The following is a 15,466-nucleotide window of genomic DNA, read 5'->3' as shown; positions in this document are numbered from 1 at the left end:
CTCAAAACAGTCCTGTGTTGCGGAAGCAACAATGAAGTATGATCAGGCAATAGTACAGTTGTAGGATCTACTTAAAGAATGGTGAATCGCCATGGGGTTGTCTGGTGGTGGGAGTGTCACTTATGGCCCGTTTGTGTAATATTGTTCTTTAATCGCCTAATGTAGCATAAGTAGACTTTTTATATTGTATTTGACAATTATTTATCGTCATATCGTATAATATTGTAATCTTGACATTTCCGACAGCACTTGAAGGCAACTTAATTTCATAGAGAAAGAAAATAGACTGTCGGACTGAGCTTTGCGCTGGAGGTTGTTGCAGAAATCAGTCAGCTGTTGCACAAAGTCCTGGTTGATTAAGAGCTTGTATCATTTTTTACCCTCTTTTTCTTCTCAGTCTTTTTAAATTTTGTTGTGTTAGTGATGGAGGCGGGGATGTTTACTGTTTACTGTACAGGACTGTCTCAGAATGGACTGTGACAAGTCTGATCACATTGGCCACTGCTGTGTCGGGTTGTGTTTCTGTAAAAGTTGGATCTGTATCAACTTTTCATCACTCACTGCATCTTTTTTTGGCACCCCCCTGCGGCTTCCATCGAGGCAGCCTTAGGGGCCGTCCACGTGAAGGCATGATTTGCTATAGCCGCAAACGTTTTTTTATCGTTTGGCATCATCCACATAGAGGCAGCGTTATTGGGGCATGAAACCCGGTACTGGATAAACCCGGTAGTGGATTAAAAAAATGCCGCCCTTGTGTTGTCATGTAGACAGCAAATCTGCCTATTTTATGAAGGGATGTCATCAACCCAACCTCTAACCCTGCAACCTCTTTAGGAGCTCTATGCGCATACTCTGTCTCTTCTCCTCCGTTGTGGGTGTATTTCTTTGGCAGAGTTACAGTGCCACTTCAGAGGTTTGTTTTCTTCTGGTTAGACAGTCATCAACACTCACACTCGCTTGCTGTGAATTCTCAGGAGAATGAGTGGCTGTATTCACACATAAGCTCACCTAGAGATTGTGCTGTCTTTTTACTAGAGAGCTGGTAGGATAAACCCTGACTGATGCCTGGTCCAACTGATTCAGACATTTGGTTTCTTACATACATTTCCTCTGGGTAATGTCTTGATAATTTCAAGTTTGCGGTGCGTGTGAAAGGGGCTAGGGTGTCTTTGCAACTGACCAGTGTCATTAAAGTTTCGTTTGGAAAGAGAGAGCCTACACTTCTGTTCTCAGTGTGCCACATAACATACTTTACATACTTTACCTCTCCTTGAGTAGCAGTCCCTCCTCATGTCTGTGTGCTTTAACTCCAAAGCTGCAAGCCAGCTGCTTCATGTTGCTATTTTTTCCTCCTCAGAGCCAGCAGACTGAATTTTAACCTTCTGTTTGTATGTGTGCATGCGCATGTATATACGGGTTTATGTAGTCAGCAAATGGGTCCACTGGGATGTCGGCTAAACCAGGAAGCTCCATTTTATATAAGGAAGTTGATGATGTGGATTTCCTCAGAGCTGACAGTGGAAGTATGAGAGGCGCTTGGCTACACAGGGTGGCCTCCCATCTCCTGTGCTTAATGTTTTTTACCCACACAGCAAGTGAGCTAGGCCAAGGCAAAGGGTAGCCACACACACACACACACACACACACACACACACACACACACACATAAAGACCAGCCACCTGTCCCACCTGGCCCTGACACACTACGATATAACTAAGTTGAAAATTGAAACTGACCTTACAGTTGTGGCGCGTATGAGCTACATTTAGTGTTTGTCACTGTTTCCAGATGGTAGGGCAACTTATTTAAATCCTGTACTCGTTGTTCCTGTTCACATATTTTCATGAACAAATGGTGTCCTCGCCTGGAGGCTTAAGTTGTTTGTATATGTCAAAATGATAGTTGACAACTTTTCAATCTGGCTCAAAAAGACATAAATAGACGTAAATAAAGACTGACTATGCCAGCAAATCAGACAACACGTTCTTGTTTTGATGTGTCAATAAGATGTGTCTGGCAGCAACTCAAAGATGTTGATGCTTTCCTCTGTCGATCAGATGAACGGTACATCCTGAGGATGCAAGGGCGTGTTCCTGTGGTGTTACGGCTGTGTGTGTACGTGCATGTTTGTCATGTGGCAGGAGGTGGTTATGTGTGGGGGTGGAGGGTGTTGTCAGATGATGGCTCCTGGAGGAACCATGTGCGAGATGAAAGAGGGGAGGGGAGTGGGGGAGGAAGAAATAAAGAAAGATGCAAAGGAGAGGAAGAGAGGGGCCTTCACACAACAAACAGTCCTCCCTTCCCCCTCAGCTAGCTGTGCACATCCTCCAACTGTTGGTGATATAGACCCCGAAGGAGCTGTTAACTGCAGTGGCATGGAAAGTATCCAGGCAGGCCAACCCCCTGATACTACAGGCCCTGTGGATCTGTCACAACCTTGGAGCTGCTGATACGTATGCTGCCCTACTGCCTATTGCTTATCACAACTCTCTCTGTCTCTCTCTCGCCCCCCTCCTCTCTCCCCCTACCTCTGTGCTTGCATTGGCCAGAGTTTTTCTCTCAACCGATATGAATGGGAAACCTGATGGGGCCAGCAATTGCCACTGAGAAAAACACATTTCACTTTTATCTGCACATTTATGTTGTGTTCTCCCTTGAAATCAATTTAGCTCTGACGTCTCATTTCTTCTAAAAACTCTGCTCCTCTTCTCAGTTGATTCATGTCTCATGTCTTCTAACATTTACAGTCCAGATTCTCAGAGTGCTCTAGAGTTATGTACCCCTAGTGGAGACTCATCTTTAGCTTTCCTGTTGTGCACTTTTCTATTTCTTCATTTCTATTTTCTCTCTCGCTTTCTGTCTCTCTTGTTGCTAGCACACATGTCCACAAAATAATCTGTTTCCATATGTCTTTACTATTCATAGCCGGTTTCCTCTAAATGCAACAACAACTCCATGTTGCAAATGCCACACATTGGACCCTTGGACAATGCCAGGTGAATCAGGTGTAAATATAGTCTGTATTTTTTCTTTTGCACATGCAGCACACAACAGGAAAATCTCTGTGTAAGATTCATTCATTCTCACTTGCCTGAGTAGAGCGTGTAGAAGAGATATGACGCTCTGATGGAGCCGCTTGATAATTTGGTCATTAATATATAATTTGGTCTGTTGCCGTTCTTTGAATTTGCCTGATGATTTCAGTTTCAGTGCTTACCGACAGAAGTTTTTGAATCCTGTCGTCTATCCAGTTAGACATTTTCATTTTCATTTCTGTCTTTGTGTAAATCCCCATTCTTCTTCACGTCTGAGGTTTGTTTTCTTCCGATGTTGCTTCACACATGGGATCACTTGGAAACGTTATGGTCTTTGTACTAGGGAGCTGGGAGGAAAAACTCTGCTTGCTCACTTATAGCTGCAATGTGTCGGTGAGCCTCTTGGCTCACGTCTTTTAACAGTTTACAAATATCACTCAAGGCGCTCATGGGGTGTGGTGTGAACTAGGCATTAGACAATATTATTCAATTATCCATCCCTAATAGAGACGCATGGTCATCAAAGCCAGGTAACTAACCAAGCAGCGAACCCATGGTTGAGAGCAGGGCCATAATTGACATTTAACTGTCATGCCTCAACCCTTTCACCTCACTTTGACAAACTGCACTTTGGACTGGGTATTAGGGAACTTGACACAACCATGGATGTATTATTGGACCTAGATGGCAGGCTGAAAATGGCGCCTATTCAAAAAAGTAAATCAAAAACATTCCGGGTTTACTTCCGTGATTTGCGGCCCACTGAATATGTGCAGTAGTGTAGCACCACCCATGAGTCAGAAAAAAAGTAGAATAATTAAAAAATAAAAATAGAAAATCATTTAATTTTGCTTTTTAGGTTGGTTTTGATTGTCATTTTTGTAACATGTACCATGGTTTCAGTTAGCATAGCTTAATATGAGTGGTTGCAGTTTGTCCCCGGTGAAGAAGAATTGCCAATTTGTCAATTTGACCATGACACACCTGAAGTCACATGACCATAATGATTTTAGCTGTCATGCTTTTTCAGCTCTGTTTTTCCCATCCTTACCACAATGTCAAACTGACATTTGGAGACCTTTTTCTTTTTTTTTAGGTGGTCAGCAATGCCAACTTACTGTAGCTTGTGTGTAAAACCAGCGTAACTTCCGAATTGGTATGGTTTCTGGACAAAAGTAGCATGTACTTCTGAATGGCCACACAGGGTAAAATTATATTACGATATTGTTTGTGTGAGTGACAGAAGCTGCTACCTTTACAGGGAAAAGTCAGGTATTTTATTCTGTTAGTCAGTGCGTTTACCCCTGGTTAGGGTAATAATCTGATTATTGATATTCCTCCAGTATACATGAGCTGGGGTTTAATGGGAAAATGACGGGAGTAACTCGACATCTGGTACAGTAGGTGGTGCTCCGCCAGCATACAGATGATTTGAATGTGGCTTTATTTTCCGGTTCCCCTTCGACAAAAACCCAAGCAGGGGGAATGGCTGACTTTGGACAGAATTATGACCGAAACGGGTCTTCTTGGCAGTGATGTTACTTTCCATGGCAAAGTCCTCCCTCGGTTTAAGGGTAACGCTTTATTGACGTTGTTGTTGTTGTTGTTGTTGTTTTTTTTCATGTTTTTTTCAGCGCTGTTGCTTCCTGGTTTATTCTGTCATCATATATTATGTCCGGGTCAAAAGCCACTGCCGCGGAGTAGGGAGCATGTGCAGACGAAAATCCTGACAGTAATCTGGGAATGCTGTATACATGCATGAATAATCTGTGTACTGAAGGAGTTCTCTAGGTCTGTAAACTGGGATATGAGAACTCAATTTTATCCGGGATATGCAGTTTAAATGGTATTTGAGAAACCAGACAGTGCTATTAACCTGATTACAATTGGGTTTTTAAACTGCATGTAAACACACTGAATGTTAGTGAAGGCACATAAGATGTGACTGTTTCTTGAGAGAATAAGAACAGGATATGTGGCATGCTGTGTTGACACCACAAGTGTTACTTCTCACACTATATGCCATTCTATTGAATAGATGACTAGGTGAGACTTTGCCTCAAGCAATTGTTTTGGGTGGAGCTTTTCTTTTTAGATGCTGCTTTTTTCCCCCACCGTGCAAATAAATAATTTTGAGATAATCACTGCCAGACTGAAGAGTCTGTGCTGTCCTCAGCTATAGTGGTACCGGCAAAAGGCTGGAGTGGGGACAATGTGTGGAGGGAAAGTAGAGATAAGGAATACAGAGAGAGGAAAATAGTGGGGTTGAGAATGGAGCAAGGGTGTTGTCAGGGGAGTAATAGAATGCCTCAGAGGCCCTCATATAGGAAGCAAGAGACAGAGGAAAATGGTGTGCAAGAAAGGAATAAGAGGTTAAGCCAGCGAGAGAAGCAGAGAGAGAAACAGCAGGGGAGACGGGTGAGAGAAGTGGTAAATACCTTCAGGGTAATTGCCGATTGCAAGCCAGGTCTACAGAGGGATTGTGGTGATGACACACCTTTTGAAAAGCCTTGACTCTCCCTCCAATCTTTGTCCCATGTGTTACACATAGCCTGTTTTGTTAACTTCAGTAGCTTATGCCGTGTTTCCACTACATAGTACGGCTCTGTTCAACTCAATCTGACTAACTTTTTTGTTACCAGTACTTTTTTCTCTTAAAGATAGTACCTCCTTAGTGTAGGCAGGATTCTCAGCTGTTTACCATAGCAATGCTGCGTGAAACTGCCGTGACATCATATCCAACGCTACACTCGCTCCATCCTTTCATCTGCAACCAAACAGAGCACTGAGTCAGTTGCACGCCGTCAAGTGTACGTAGTGTCCATCATAGTTTTCCGAGTGCCATTTTTAAAAAACTGTATCGATTGAGTGAATTAAAAAAATAAATGCAATTGCTATCATTGATATTAGCTTGGGTATTTAAAAATGGTGGGTTCGTGCTAATGCCAAAAAGAGCAAGTTAAAGGGTCATTATTAGTGATAAATCTAACAGTTTAGCTCTATGATTTATATATAGCTTATCACTTATCCAGCTCTCTTATCTTTTGAGTCCCATTGATCATTAATGGGAAGCAGCCAAAGTACTGCACTGTGTTTATTCTGTTGAGACACGTGTATGAATGAATGTCAGTAAAAGTGTGTGTTGTATGTGTGTTGTTGACTGTTTGCCAAAGGTTGTGGGTTGTGGCCTTGAAGTGTATTAGTTTGGTCAGTACTTTTTGTGTGTACATGCTGATATAGAGGGGAAAGGTTCCTACAGGACATGTCCAGCTGCACCAGAGTGTCCCTCACAGCCCTTCATCAAGATGAGTGTTTGTTAGCACCAGGCCACAGAGGGACTGGTCGACTAGATGGATTTACTGAAGAAAGGGTGCACACACCACATTAATTCCCCTTCCCTTTGCCATCTGAGATGCAGCGTGGCACTTCAAAGGTGGAGCATGGTGGTGTTAATCCAGGGGCTGTAGCAAGCTCTCCACTCTGCTGCGCTGTACTCAACTCTTCAGTCTTTCCCCCGGCCCGGGCCCCCAGCTTTTTCAAAGTGTGATCAAAGTGCAGTCTGTCTCTGATGGATGGGCTCACTCTGGCCCAGAGGCTGCCTGACAGGGGACCAGGAAGTGGAAGAGAGTGTGACACAGGATCTCTCGCCATTCATGCGCTTGTACATCCAGAGATACACACGCTATTTTTCATGGCTATGATGACATAGTTCTTCAGCTTGATAGCATACATACCGTGAACAAGCCGTGAAACATGCACTTACTTGAGCAACTGTTTAAATTCAGCCTCTTTTTTGTCTAAGCTTACTTGATTTAGGCTAGAAGTACACTATACAGTACCCCGGTTTAGGTGGGTGTGACAACCAAATGTTCAAGAAAACTTTACAATACCTTTGTTCTTAGAAGTGTTGATGCTCACATTAGTGGGAGAGGGACAGCACACTCCTGGATATTACTGTTTTTCTTATGATTCAGAATGGGTTTATGATGTTCAATGCTGCTCTTGTAGTGAAGGATGTAGAACCTGGTGATTTGTCACCCTTGTCAGTGTACACAAGTAATAGTGCAGCGATAGTCTAAATTATTTTCTCATATGAACTCCGGGACCATGTTAGGAAAATCAGTTGCGGACATTGCCCAGAGGTTCCCTCTCACACACATAGCATAAAGCAGTAGAATGTCTGTCTGTGTCAAATGCATTCTCATTTACTGTAAACACTCTGTTGAGGGGTGGCACCTAGGTGCGTGCTAACACCTCGGCCGTAGCCGGTTCATAATTGGGTCACATACAACCTGTGTTTTGAGTCTTCTGCCGCTACTTGCATTGGTCTGATGATTTTGGCGTCAACAGAAGTTTTTTGCTGCCGTCATTGTGTAAATCGCTATTCTTCTTCAACCTTGACGGTTTATTTTCTTCTGGTTTCACAAGCAACATGATAGAAACATCATCAGTACGCCCACTGGGATGAGATGAGCCCACGCACAATGAGCTGCTCACACGTCTAGGTCAGAGATTTTCAAGTAGAGGCTCAGTGAGTGAAAGTGAAAAAAATGATATGTTAGTTATGACATTAGTTATCAAAAGGAGATCAGAATATTATGTGTAACTTGATTAAAAATATAGTGCGATATAGTAGTTTGGGGGAATTGTTTTTCCTACTTTCCCAGAGTCAGTATCTAATAAATGCCTTAGAGACATTTTTATGCTTTTGGTGTAGTTTAAAGTTATGTCATATGGCAATATTAACTATGCTATGTTGCCTCAGTGTCTATGGGATAAAATAACAATAATCATGATCTCATAAAAATCCAGGAATTGAACAAAACTAAGCAAGTAAACTAGGGGGTACCTTTTTCAGTCTGTATGTGTGTTTGTGTCATCATGGCAAAATGTGCCCCTGACACCTACTGTAGCGGGAACAGAGAGGTGGTTTTGAGTATTTTGCCTTTGTCTGTCTGCCCCTCTGACAGATTTTATCACCGCGATAGTGTCACAACTGTGCAAGATACAGTTGTGAAACAATACAGGTATGATGTTTATTTAAAATAAGGGCAGAGTTCAAGATGGGTGTGGTCCAACCAAGGGCCTTGGCCCCACCACTGGACGCACCTGGCCCAATTTGGTGCTGCAGCTGTTGTGAAGATGGTCTCTTGTTTTAGGTTTGCAGTGCTTGTATCAAATGGGCTGAAGTGAGTGTTATCTAAGACTGTTTGTATTGACCACCCAACTGTCAGCATTTCCAAATATATTTTCTCTGAATGTATGAAGGCACAAACATATCAGTCAGTTGCTGTGCCATTATTTGACAGGAAATGTCAGTCACCATGTCAAGACAGGAATTGTGTTTGGAAAATGTGAAATGTCCGGCTACCTTAAAACTTCAAATATCAGCTTGTGTGCTCCTGGCTTTACTCTCATATGCGCTCACCAATTCTGTAACCATCAGGTCATCCGGCTTGCCATGTTGTTGAATTATTCTTAAATTTGGCATGTTGATCTGCAGACTTTTAAATTGGTCAGGACACAACCCAATGTAGTGTTCTTCCTTTGAGTCAAGAGTCGTAGCTGATTTTCATCTCCTGTCATCGAACTCACTTTCCTGGTATGTTTATTTAGTAGCTTGAGTCAGAAGAAGGAGTGGGCTGTTGAGATGTCCCTCAGACTTTTCTTTTCTAACCTCAAGCTGAAACATTTATCTCATCCTGTTTTTCAACTTCTTTCTCAACCTCCTCTCTGTCTCGCCCCTCCTCCTCGGTTTTTCACTGTGCTGACTTGTTGGCTCCTGGCTTCCGTCGTTCTCCATGGCCGGGAGGTTTGTACACTGACCTTTGGTGACCCCTGAGCTCAACCAGGTTCCTCTAGAGAGAGGCAGACCGAGAAGAGACGAGTGAGTGCACAATAAATTAACCTGCCTCCTTGTCCTTGAGATAATTTTGTACCGTTTTTTTAACCTCTTGAACCTGCAGTGGTACTTTTGTGAATGTTTATGAGAAGGAGGAAAAGTGACACAGAGAAAGAGATTTGATCTGTTGCTAGTGTGAGAGCAAGAACAAGGAGGGGTAAGGAGTGGTCAGCTGCAGGCAGTCATGTTCTTTTTCTGAAGAGCGACTATAGGGCTGCAGCCTGAAGGGGCTTGTTTGCATCCTGCACAAGGGGGCTTTAAGTGAAATGGACACTTGGCTGACGGAGCACTTTGCATTTGCATTTCTGCCCTCTCAGCCTCCTGTTCCCTGTCTCTCTCTCCCCTTCTGTTCTCCTCCAGGGCTTTTGGGTATCATTGGGGAGAGCAGTGCATGCTGGGATGCCATGTGGAGTGCTGTGTCTTGGTTGGTCAGCTAAGGAGAGGAGGGGGCATGGCTGTGTCGCAGCTCTAGGCCCCTGCTGCCTCCCATCTCTCCTGAGTGCTTTCAGGTCTTTTAGAGTTTGCTCTGCCGGTTACTGCCGCTTCATAAAACCTCAATGGCTGAAACACAATGCCAGGCAGGAGAGGGGTCATGGCTGAACTTGAACCTCGGCTCCAGCCAAACAACCACCGGCGAACTAAGAAGCCATAATAAATGACGACTTGCGAATACCAACCACCTCTCCTGCTGTCTGCCTCTGCCAGCCTACCTTACACTGATACCAACTTTGTCAAATACGCATGCTGAGAACTCACCAATATAAGGTCTTATTCTTCTGATGCATCAGCCCACAGCTGAGATTGCCTCTTGTTTTTCCATATAATGCCTAACAATTGTTTGATGCATCAAAAATCACCTGTGTTTTGGGCGTAATGCTTTTGCATTATTAAAGAATTATCCATTGAAACTCTTCTGGTTCCATCATTGTGCAGCTGAGCTGATGTAACATTTAGTAATATGTTATATCTGTGAGTCTGTATCCTTTGTACTGATACCCCGGGTCTGTTCGGTAAAAACACTTGCAGAGTTCTTCATGTGACCCCATTGTCTCCTCTGTTGTATTTATCTAGGAACTGGAAAAGGCCCTGTCAGAGCAGGACTTTGACTTCCTTGGGGACCTCATTGCTTGTCTGCTGCAGGGATGCTACCAGCGCAATGACATCACGTAAGTGTATAATGAAAAAAATAATTTAATGTCACTGTACTTTACGGTCTCTTTCTTTCCACAAACGATGGATGAGGTTTTGAGTCAGGACCTGAGACCTGACTCAAAACCTCATCATGTCACTGTGTTAGCTGCATTTTTTTTTTACTACCCTCACTTGTGTTTCCAGTTTACTACTACTTCTCCCAAGTGATGTAATAATAAAAAAATGCAACTAACACAGTTGACAAGTTGCAAATGACACTGAAATCAAGCACTATAGAGGTAAGCAAAGTTCACAATTCAATCTATACATACCTGAGTTACGATACCTAGTTAAGGCAATATGGTACAAGACGTACTGCATCCTACAGTTTATTGTGCTTAAAGCAGTTGTAAACCTGCACTGATTTTTACTGTTAAGTAAGGTTTTTACAAACCAGAACTGAATCATCTTCTGCAAAGTGTATATAAACAAAATAGCCTAGGCTCTGTGTAAAATAATAAGGGCGCATTTTCAGTTTGAGATGCAGCTGCCAAGATAAAAGCAGTACTTCCTACTACAAATTAGTCATCGCACCCAAGAGTCTTTATAGGAAGTCTGAGTCATGGGGACAGTGACTGGCTGATGAGTCAGAATTTACTCACCATATGGCAACATAAGGTCTGTGGTGAAATCATGCTCCACTACTACAACAATATATGAAAACAGCGCAGCCACTGAAACCTTTCTCTCCTCTGTAATCAAATGATGGGAGAAAGTGAGTATGTAGGTTTTTATTTAAATCCACAAATGTGTTTAATCTCTCATGGGGCTTCCCCCTTCGCACACCTACTCTAGCCCATCATTAGAAAGTAGCACAGTGGTAGCAGTGAACCGATAAGCAGAGAGGCAGGAATGATCCAGTTTTTTCACCCAGGCAACCCGGTAACAGGAGGACAACCTGCTTTATTGGACTGGACAGGCGCTGGCATCCTGGGGGTGGCTGCTCAGCACTGGCCTTTCACAGAGCTGCCCTTTTCATCCGCATGTGTTAAACGCTCTGCCGGAGCGGGGTAAAAGAGGGAGGGAGGATATTGGGGAGAACGAGGGACAGAAAGTAGGAGAGAGATGGGGTATTGAGGAGGGGAGGGCTGCAGCTGTGTGAAAAGTGCACACTGCTCTTTCAAGATAAGCCATTTTTACGTGTCCCTCTTTCTCTGTGCCGTTGCATAGATGCTCACCCCTGCCCCAAGCCCTTGTTCTGTTTATCTGAGCTGGAACTGAAAGATACAGATTAATCGGTAAGACCTGAACCGGAACCAACATTAATTTACCAGCTCCCACTCATAGCAGAGATACAGCTCCTACTCCCATTCAAAGAAACTTCAGCCCCACCTCCTCTGTCTCTCAAGCCACTACGATAGTTTGAACTTTGTTTGTTTCCTAAGCTATGCATTACAAAAGGACGCTAGTTGATATTGAGACTGGTGCGTAGGCTTTACAATGTGTAATTATGTTCCTTATAACTTCAAAATCCAGTAAAAACTTGTAACACGTAACAGCAGTCAGATTGATGAATCTAATAAATGAATAAAATATATCAGCGGCTTTAACTAATGGGAACTAAAGTAGTCTATTATTGTAATCAAATTTTAAGGTCAGCTTTATTTTTACAGGCTAACAACTGTTTCATATGACTTTACAGTGAATGGGCCTACCTAAGTAGAACTAATCAACAGTTCCAAAACAAATTGAGGACATGCTTCAAAACAAGCACAAGAAAACACAAGTCACATGTAGCAAAGACGCAAGAGATGCGCCTAACCCAGATAATCTGGCTTTACCTGCTCAGCACCACCAACCTGACAGCCTCACAGAAGGTAACTCCACCACAACTCTCTATACTGGCAATAAAATGGACCAGAATGGATAATTGTGCAGGGACAGTGAGACGACCACCACCATAATAAGCTTTCCATATTTGAAACTACTAAAACACTAAAAAGAAAGAAGATCTACAATCAGATTTTTAACCGGAGGCTGCACAGATGAAAAAATGTGGAAGAAAATCAACTGTGTGTTGGTATGCGTTCAGTTCTTAATGCCTTTATTTGAAACGTATCGCACCTTCTTCTCTGACTGTCTCTCCTCTGTTCTTTTGCTCTGCCCTTTAGCCCCGAGGCATTTAGCAGTTACCTGGACGACATCATCAGCTACCGGTGGGAGCTGGAAGAAGGGAAGCCAAACCCACTTCGAGAGGGCACCTTTGAGAATCTCCCTGCTCGCACACAGGTGGAACTGCTGCACAGGCTGTGTGACTACCGCCTGGATGCTGCTGATGTCTTTGACCTGCTTAAGGTATGCGAGGTTCATGCTAAAAAATAATCTGTAGTTTTTGTGCGTTCTACTCAGTTTTGAGGTTTTATTTTTTGTTTAATACATTCAAAACTGCTACTTCAATTAGTCTTTACATTTTAATTAGATAAGATTTTAATTCACATTAACACCTACATTTGTAACAGAATCCAAAGTAATGCAGCTTTTACACCTGACAAGGATAACAACAGCTCAACATATATACTGTAATGAGGTGCAACTAATAATAACCTGACAGTTTTACCTTCATCCTGTCAGTTTAAAATTTTCCTCTAATATATTTTATAGTTTTTTTCTCATGTGATAATTAAAAAAAAAATCATCAGATATAATTTATGAATGCACTCAGAAAGATGGTGAAAGTGCCTCATGTATGTATGATTCACAGCCAAGTAGGCTCAAAGGACTAAATTACATCACCAATTAATGATTGATGATTTAAAAACACAATCCTACACATGATTTAAGAAATGTAATGTCCCTACCCCCACACCCCTATCAGGGCCTGGAGGCGGACAGCCTGAGAGTGGAACCGCTGGGGCAGGATGGAAATGGAGCCCTCTACTGGTACTTTTACGGCACTCGTATGTACAAGGAAGAGCCAGTCAAGAGGAAAACAGAGAATATCAGGTAAATATAGTTGGGCAATTTTTTTTATTCCCTTTCTCTATCCAGTACACCAGGAATGAATGCTATGTCACTGGTCATGTTTACTATGGTTAGCAAGTGCAAGTTTGTCATACTTGTTTACAAGCCTGTTAAGGGTTAATTATAGAGGTCTCTCATAGCTAATTACACTGGTTAAAAGGCTTTATTGTAAAGACTTATTTTCCAACAGTGAAACCAATGAACTGACATTACCAGAAAAAAAGAAAAGGGGAAGACCACCAAAGAAGAAAAAACTAGAAGAGCCTCAACTAAGGTGAGAAAAACGTTATTTGTTTGTTGCCAGTGTCAACAGCATATAGCAGAGAAATGCTCACATGTGCAGTTGCATTTAGCTGTCAGATCAGATGTCATGGCTGTTTGCCATGTGGTCTTTGTGTGATATATAGATAGTAGTGAAGGTTTAAACAATCATGGCTCTAGAAAACTATGCCTGATGGGGTCTCTGAAGACTTGTGTTATAATTTCCTTTGCTCTCATTTAGCTGTTGGCCTGCAGTCCACTGCTATATGTGAAATGTAATGCATAGTTAATAGTATTTCTTGGCTGCACACTCACACATATCAACCATGTTCTGACCAATAGTCATGGAACACATAAAGTAATTCACAGTGTGGGACGGTTGCCGTTAGCTTGTAACTTGCTGAAGATGCATTAGTTCTAATCACTCTGTTCTTTATAGGACTATTTCATACCTGTTATTCTCCAATGCTTTTTTAAATCTTTCAGTGAGGTGGAAAGTGAGGCGACAGAAGCCAAGACAGAAAATGGGCTGGAAGATCTCCACCCTAGCACAGGTGAAATGAAAGTGATAAATATAATGGTGAAACTCATGAATATAAGCAATTACATTTTCATGTTGGCTACATCAAGGAATGTGTGTATTTGTGCTTTATTTGAGTTTTGACTACCAGTTTCACTGTTTTGATCGTCTATGCATTTCTGCTTGAATTGATAAACCAATGTTTCTACTTTTTGCTCCTACCAGGTCGCAAGCGAGGCGCTTGGTCCCTTGTGTGTGATACAGAGGAACAATGGTTCAGTCTGGCAGAAAGCATCAAGGACAAAACCTCCCCACAGGACCGCCACCTCTACCGTGTCATCAGCCAGAACTTCCTGCCTGAGATTAGCAGCATGATTGAGCACAAGGTCAGACACCAAAGAGACACTGATACTATTAGTCCCTATTACAGCGGTACATAATGTCTTCTTTTAGATAGTCTGGGGGGAGTTTTCTAGCTACTTCCCAAGCAAAATGAATGAAAATGAGATGAAAAAAAAGTCCAACCATGGTAGATGTGCCGGTAACAACATTTTAAAATGTGAATTAGGTTTTTTTTCCTACACATTCTCACAAATCTGACTGCTGGAGTGATATTTTTTGTCTGGGTTTGTCATAACCGGCCAATATACTGACTGTATCAATAGTTGCAGTATCTAACTTAATCTTAACCATTCTCATTTTAACTGTATTGTAACCTAATTTTATTTATCTTAACATGTAGGTAGGTAACATGTAAACTGTTACCTACCTTTTTGTATCTTATTTTAAACAAGTGTTTATTTTAGTCGATATGAATACAGCGTTTGGACCTTTGCGGACCAAATGCAGCTGGATTAATGGAGCTCGAAAGATTGAGCAATCTCCAATCTCTGTTCAGGTTCTTTCATGTTCTGACACAGATCACTGTCCTCCTCCAGGAGTTTCATGATCCCGGACACTTTAGCTAGCCCGGCTGCAGGAGAAGTGAAGTAAGGCCGGTCTGTGCTTGCCCATAATTCTGCGCTACGGCTTGGTAATGAAGTTTACCCCAGGCCCTTAACTTGAGCCTGACTGTGGAGAACTACACTCTCATGCTAGTTAGGTAGAATGAAGTAGTTCTGTAGTAATCTTCCTTGGGCTTGGCCATGCCTTGAGTCTTGCTCATATCTTCCATGGAATGTGTGTTAAGTACCACAGGGGGAGATTATAGAGATATTATTTGCTCTGTTCATAGCAAGCGGGAGTCACAGTCAAAAAATACCCACCCAATTTCCCTTCCAACGTATTGCTATAGTTTGCAATGGAATAAATTTCAGTTGTTTAATGCCACAGCTTGAGTAGGTCCTTGATTTTGATATTTTTTTTTATTTCTTCCCTGTTACTATGAAGATGGCGGTGAGGCTCTTTATACTCCTGTGATATAACTGTTATAACACTAACTGTTGCTATAGAAACCCTTGCAGCCTTTCTCATCAGACAAATGGTTGGTGGATGAATGCATTCTTATCCTTGTAATGGTAGCAACAGACCAAAGTATACATGTTTTTGCTGTGGGCTGTCAGTGTTAGTTTGCGCTTATTTTTATTCTGCATTCA

General features: G+C 42.3%; 1 protein-coding gene across 2 annotated transcripts in view; it reads left to right on the top strand.

Annotated features, from left to right (window-relative positions):
• The window catches only part of cecr2 (CECR2 histone acetyl-lysine reader), a 40,244-nt gene that overhangs the window by 12,439 nt on the left and 12,339 nt on the right, over positions 1-15,466 (top strand). The window contains exons 2-7 of one of the 2 annotated variants that reach the window (XM_083916542.1): positions 10,010-10,104; positions 12,241-12,424; positions 12,945-13,072; positions 13,281-13,364; positions 13,838-13,905; positions 14,097-14,257. In XM_083916542.1, the coding sequence (XP_083772668.1) occupies positions 10,010-10,104; positions 12,241-12,424; positions 12,945-13,072; positions 13,281-13,364; positions 13,838-13,905; positions 14,097-14,257 (720 nt within the window). Of the gene's footprint in view, positions 1-10,009; positions 10,105-12,035; positions 12,150-12,240; positions 12,425-12,944; positions 13,073-13,280; positions 13,365-13,837; positions 13,906-14,096; positions 14,258-15,466 lie in introns of those variants that run through there. The other variant, XM_083916543.1, reaches the window with a different exon arrangement.

The sequence above is a fragment of the Echiichthys vipera genome, assembly GCF_963691815.1.
Source record: "Echiichthys vipera genome assembly, chromosome: 7".
Lineage (NCBI taxonomy): Eukaryota > Metazoa > Chordata > Actinopteri > Perciformes > Trachinidae > Echiichthys > Echiichthys vipera.
Note: the sequence above shows the minus strand (reverse complement) of the source record. Positions and strands in the feature narration are given on the sequence as shown.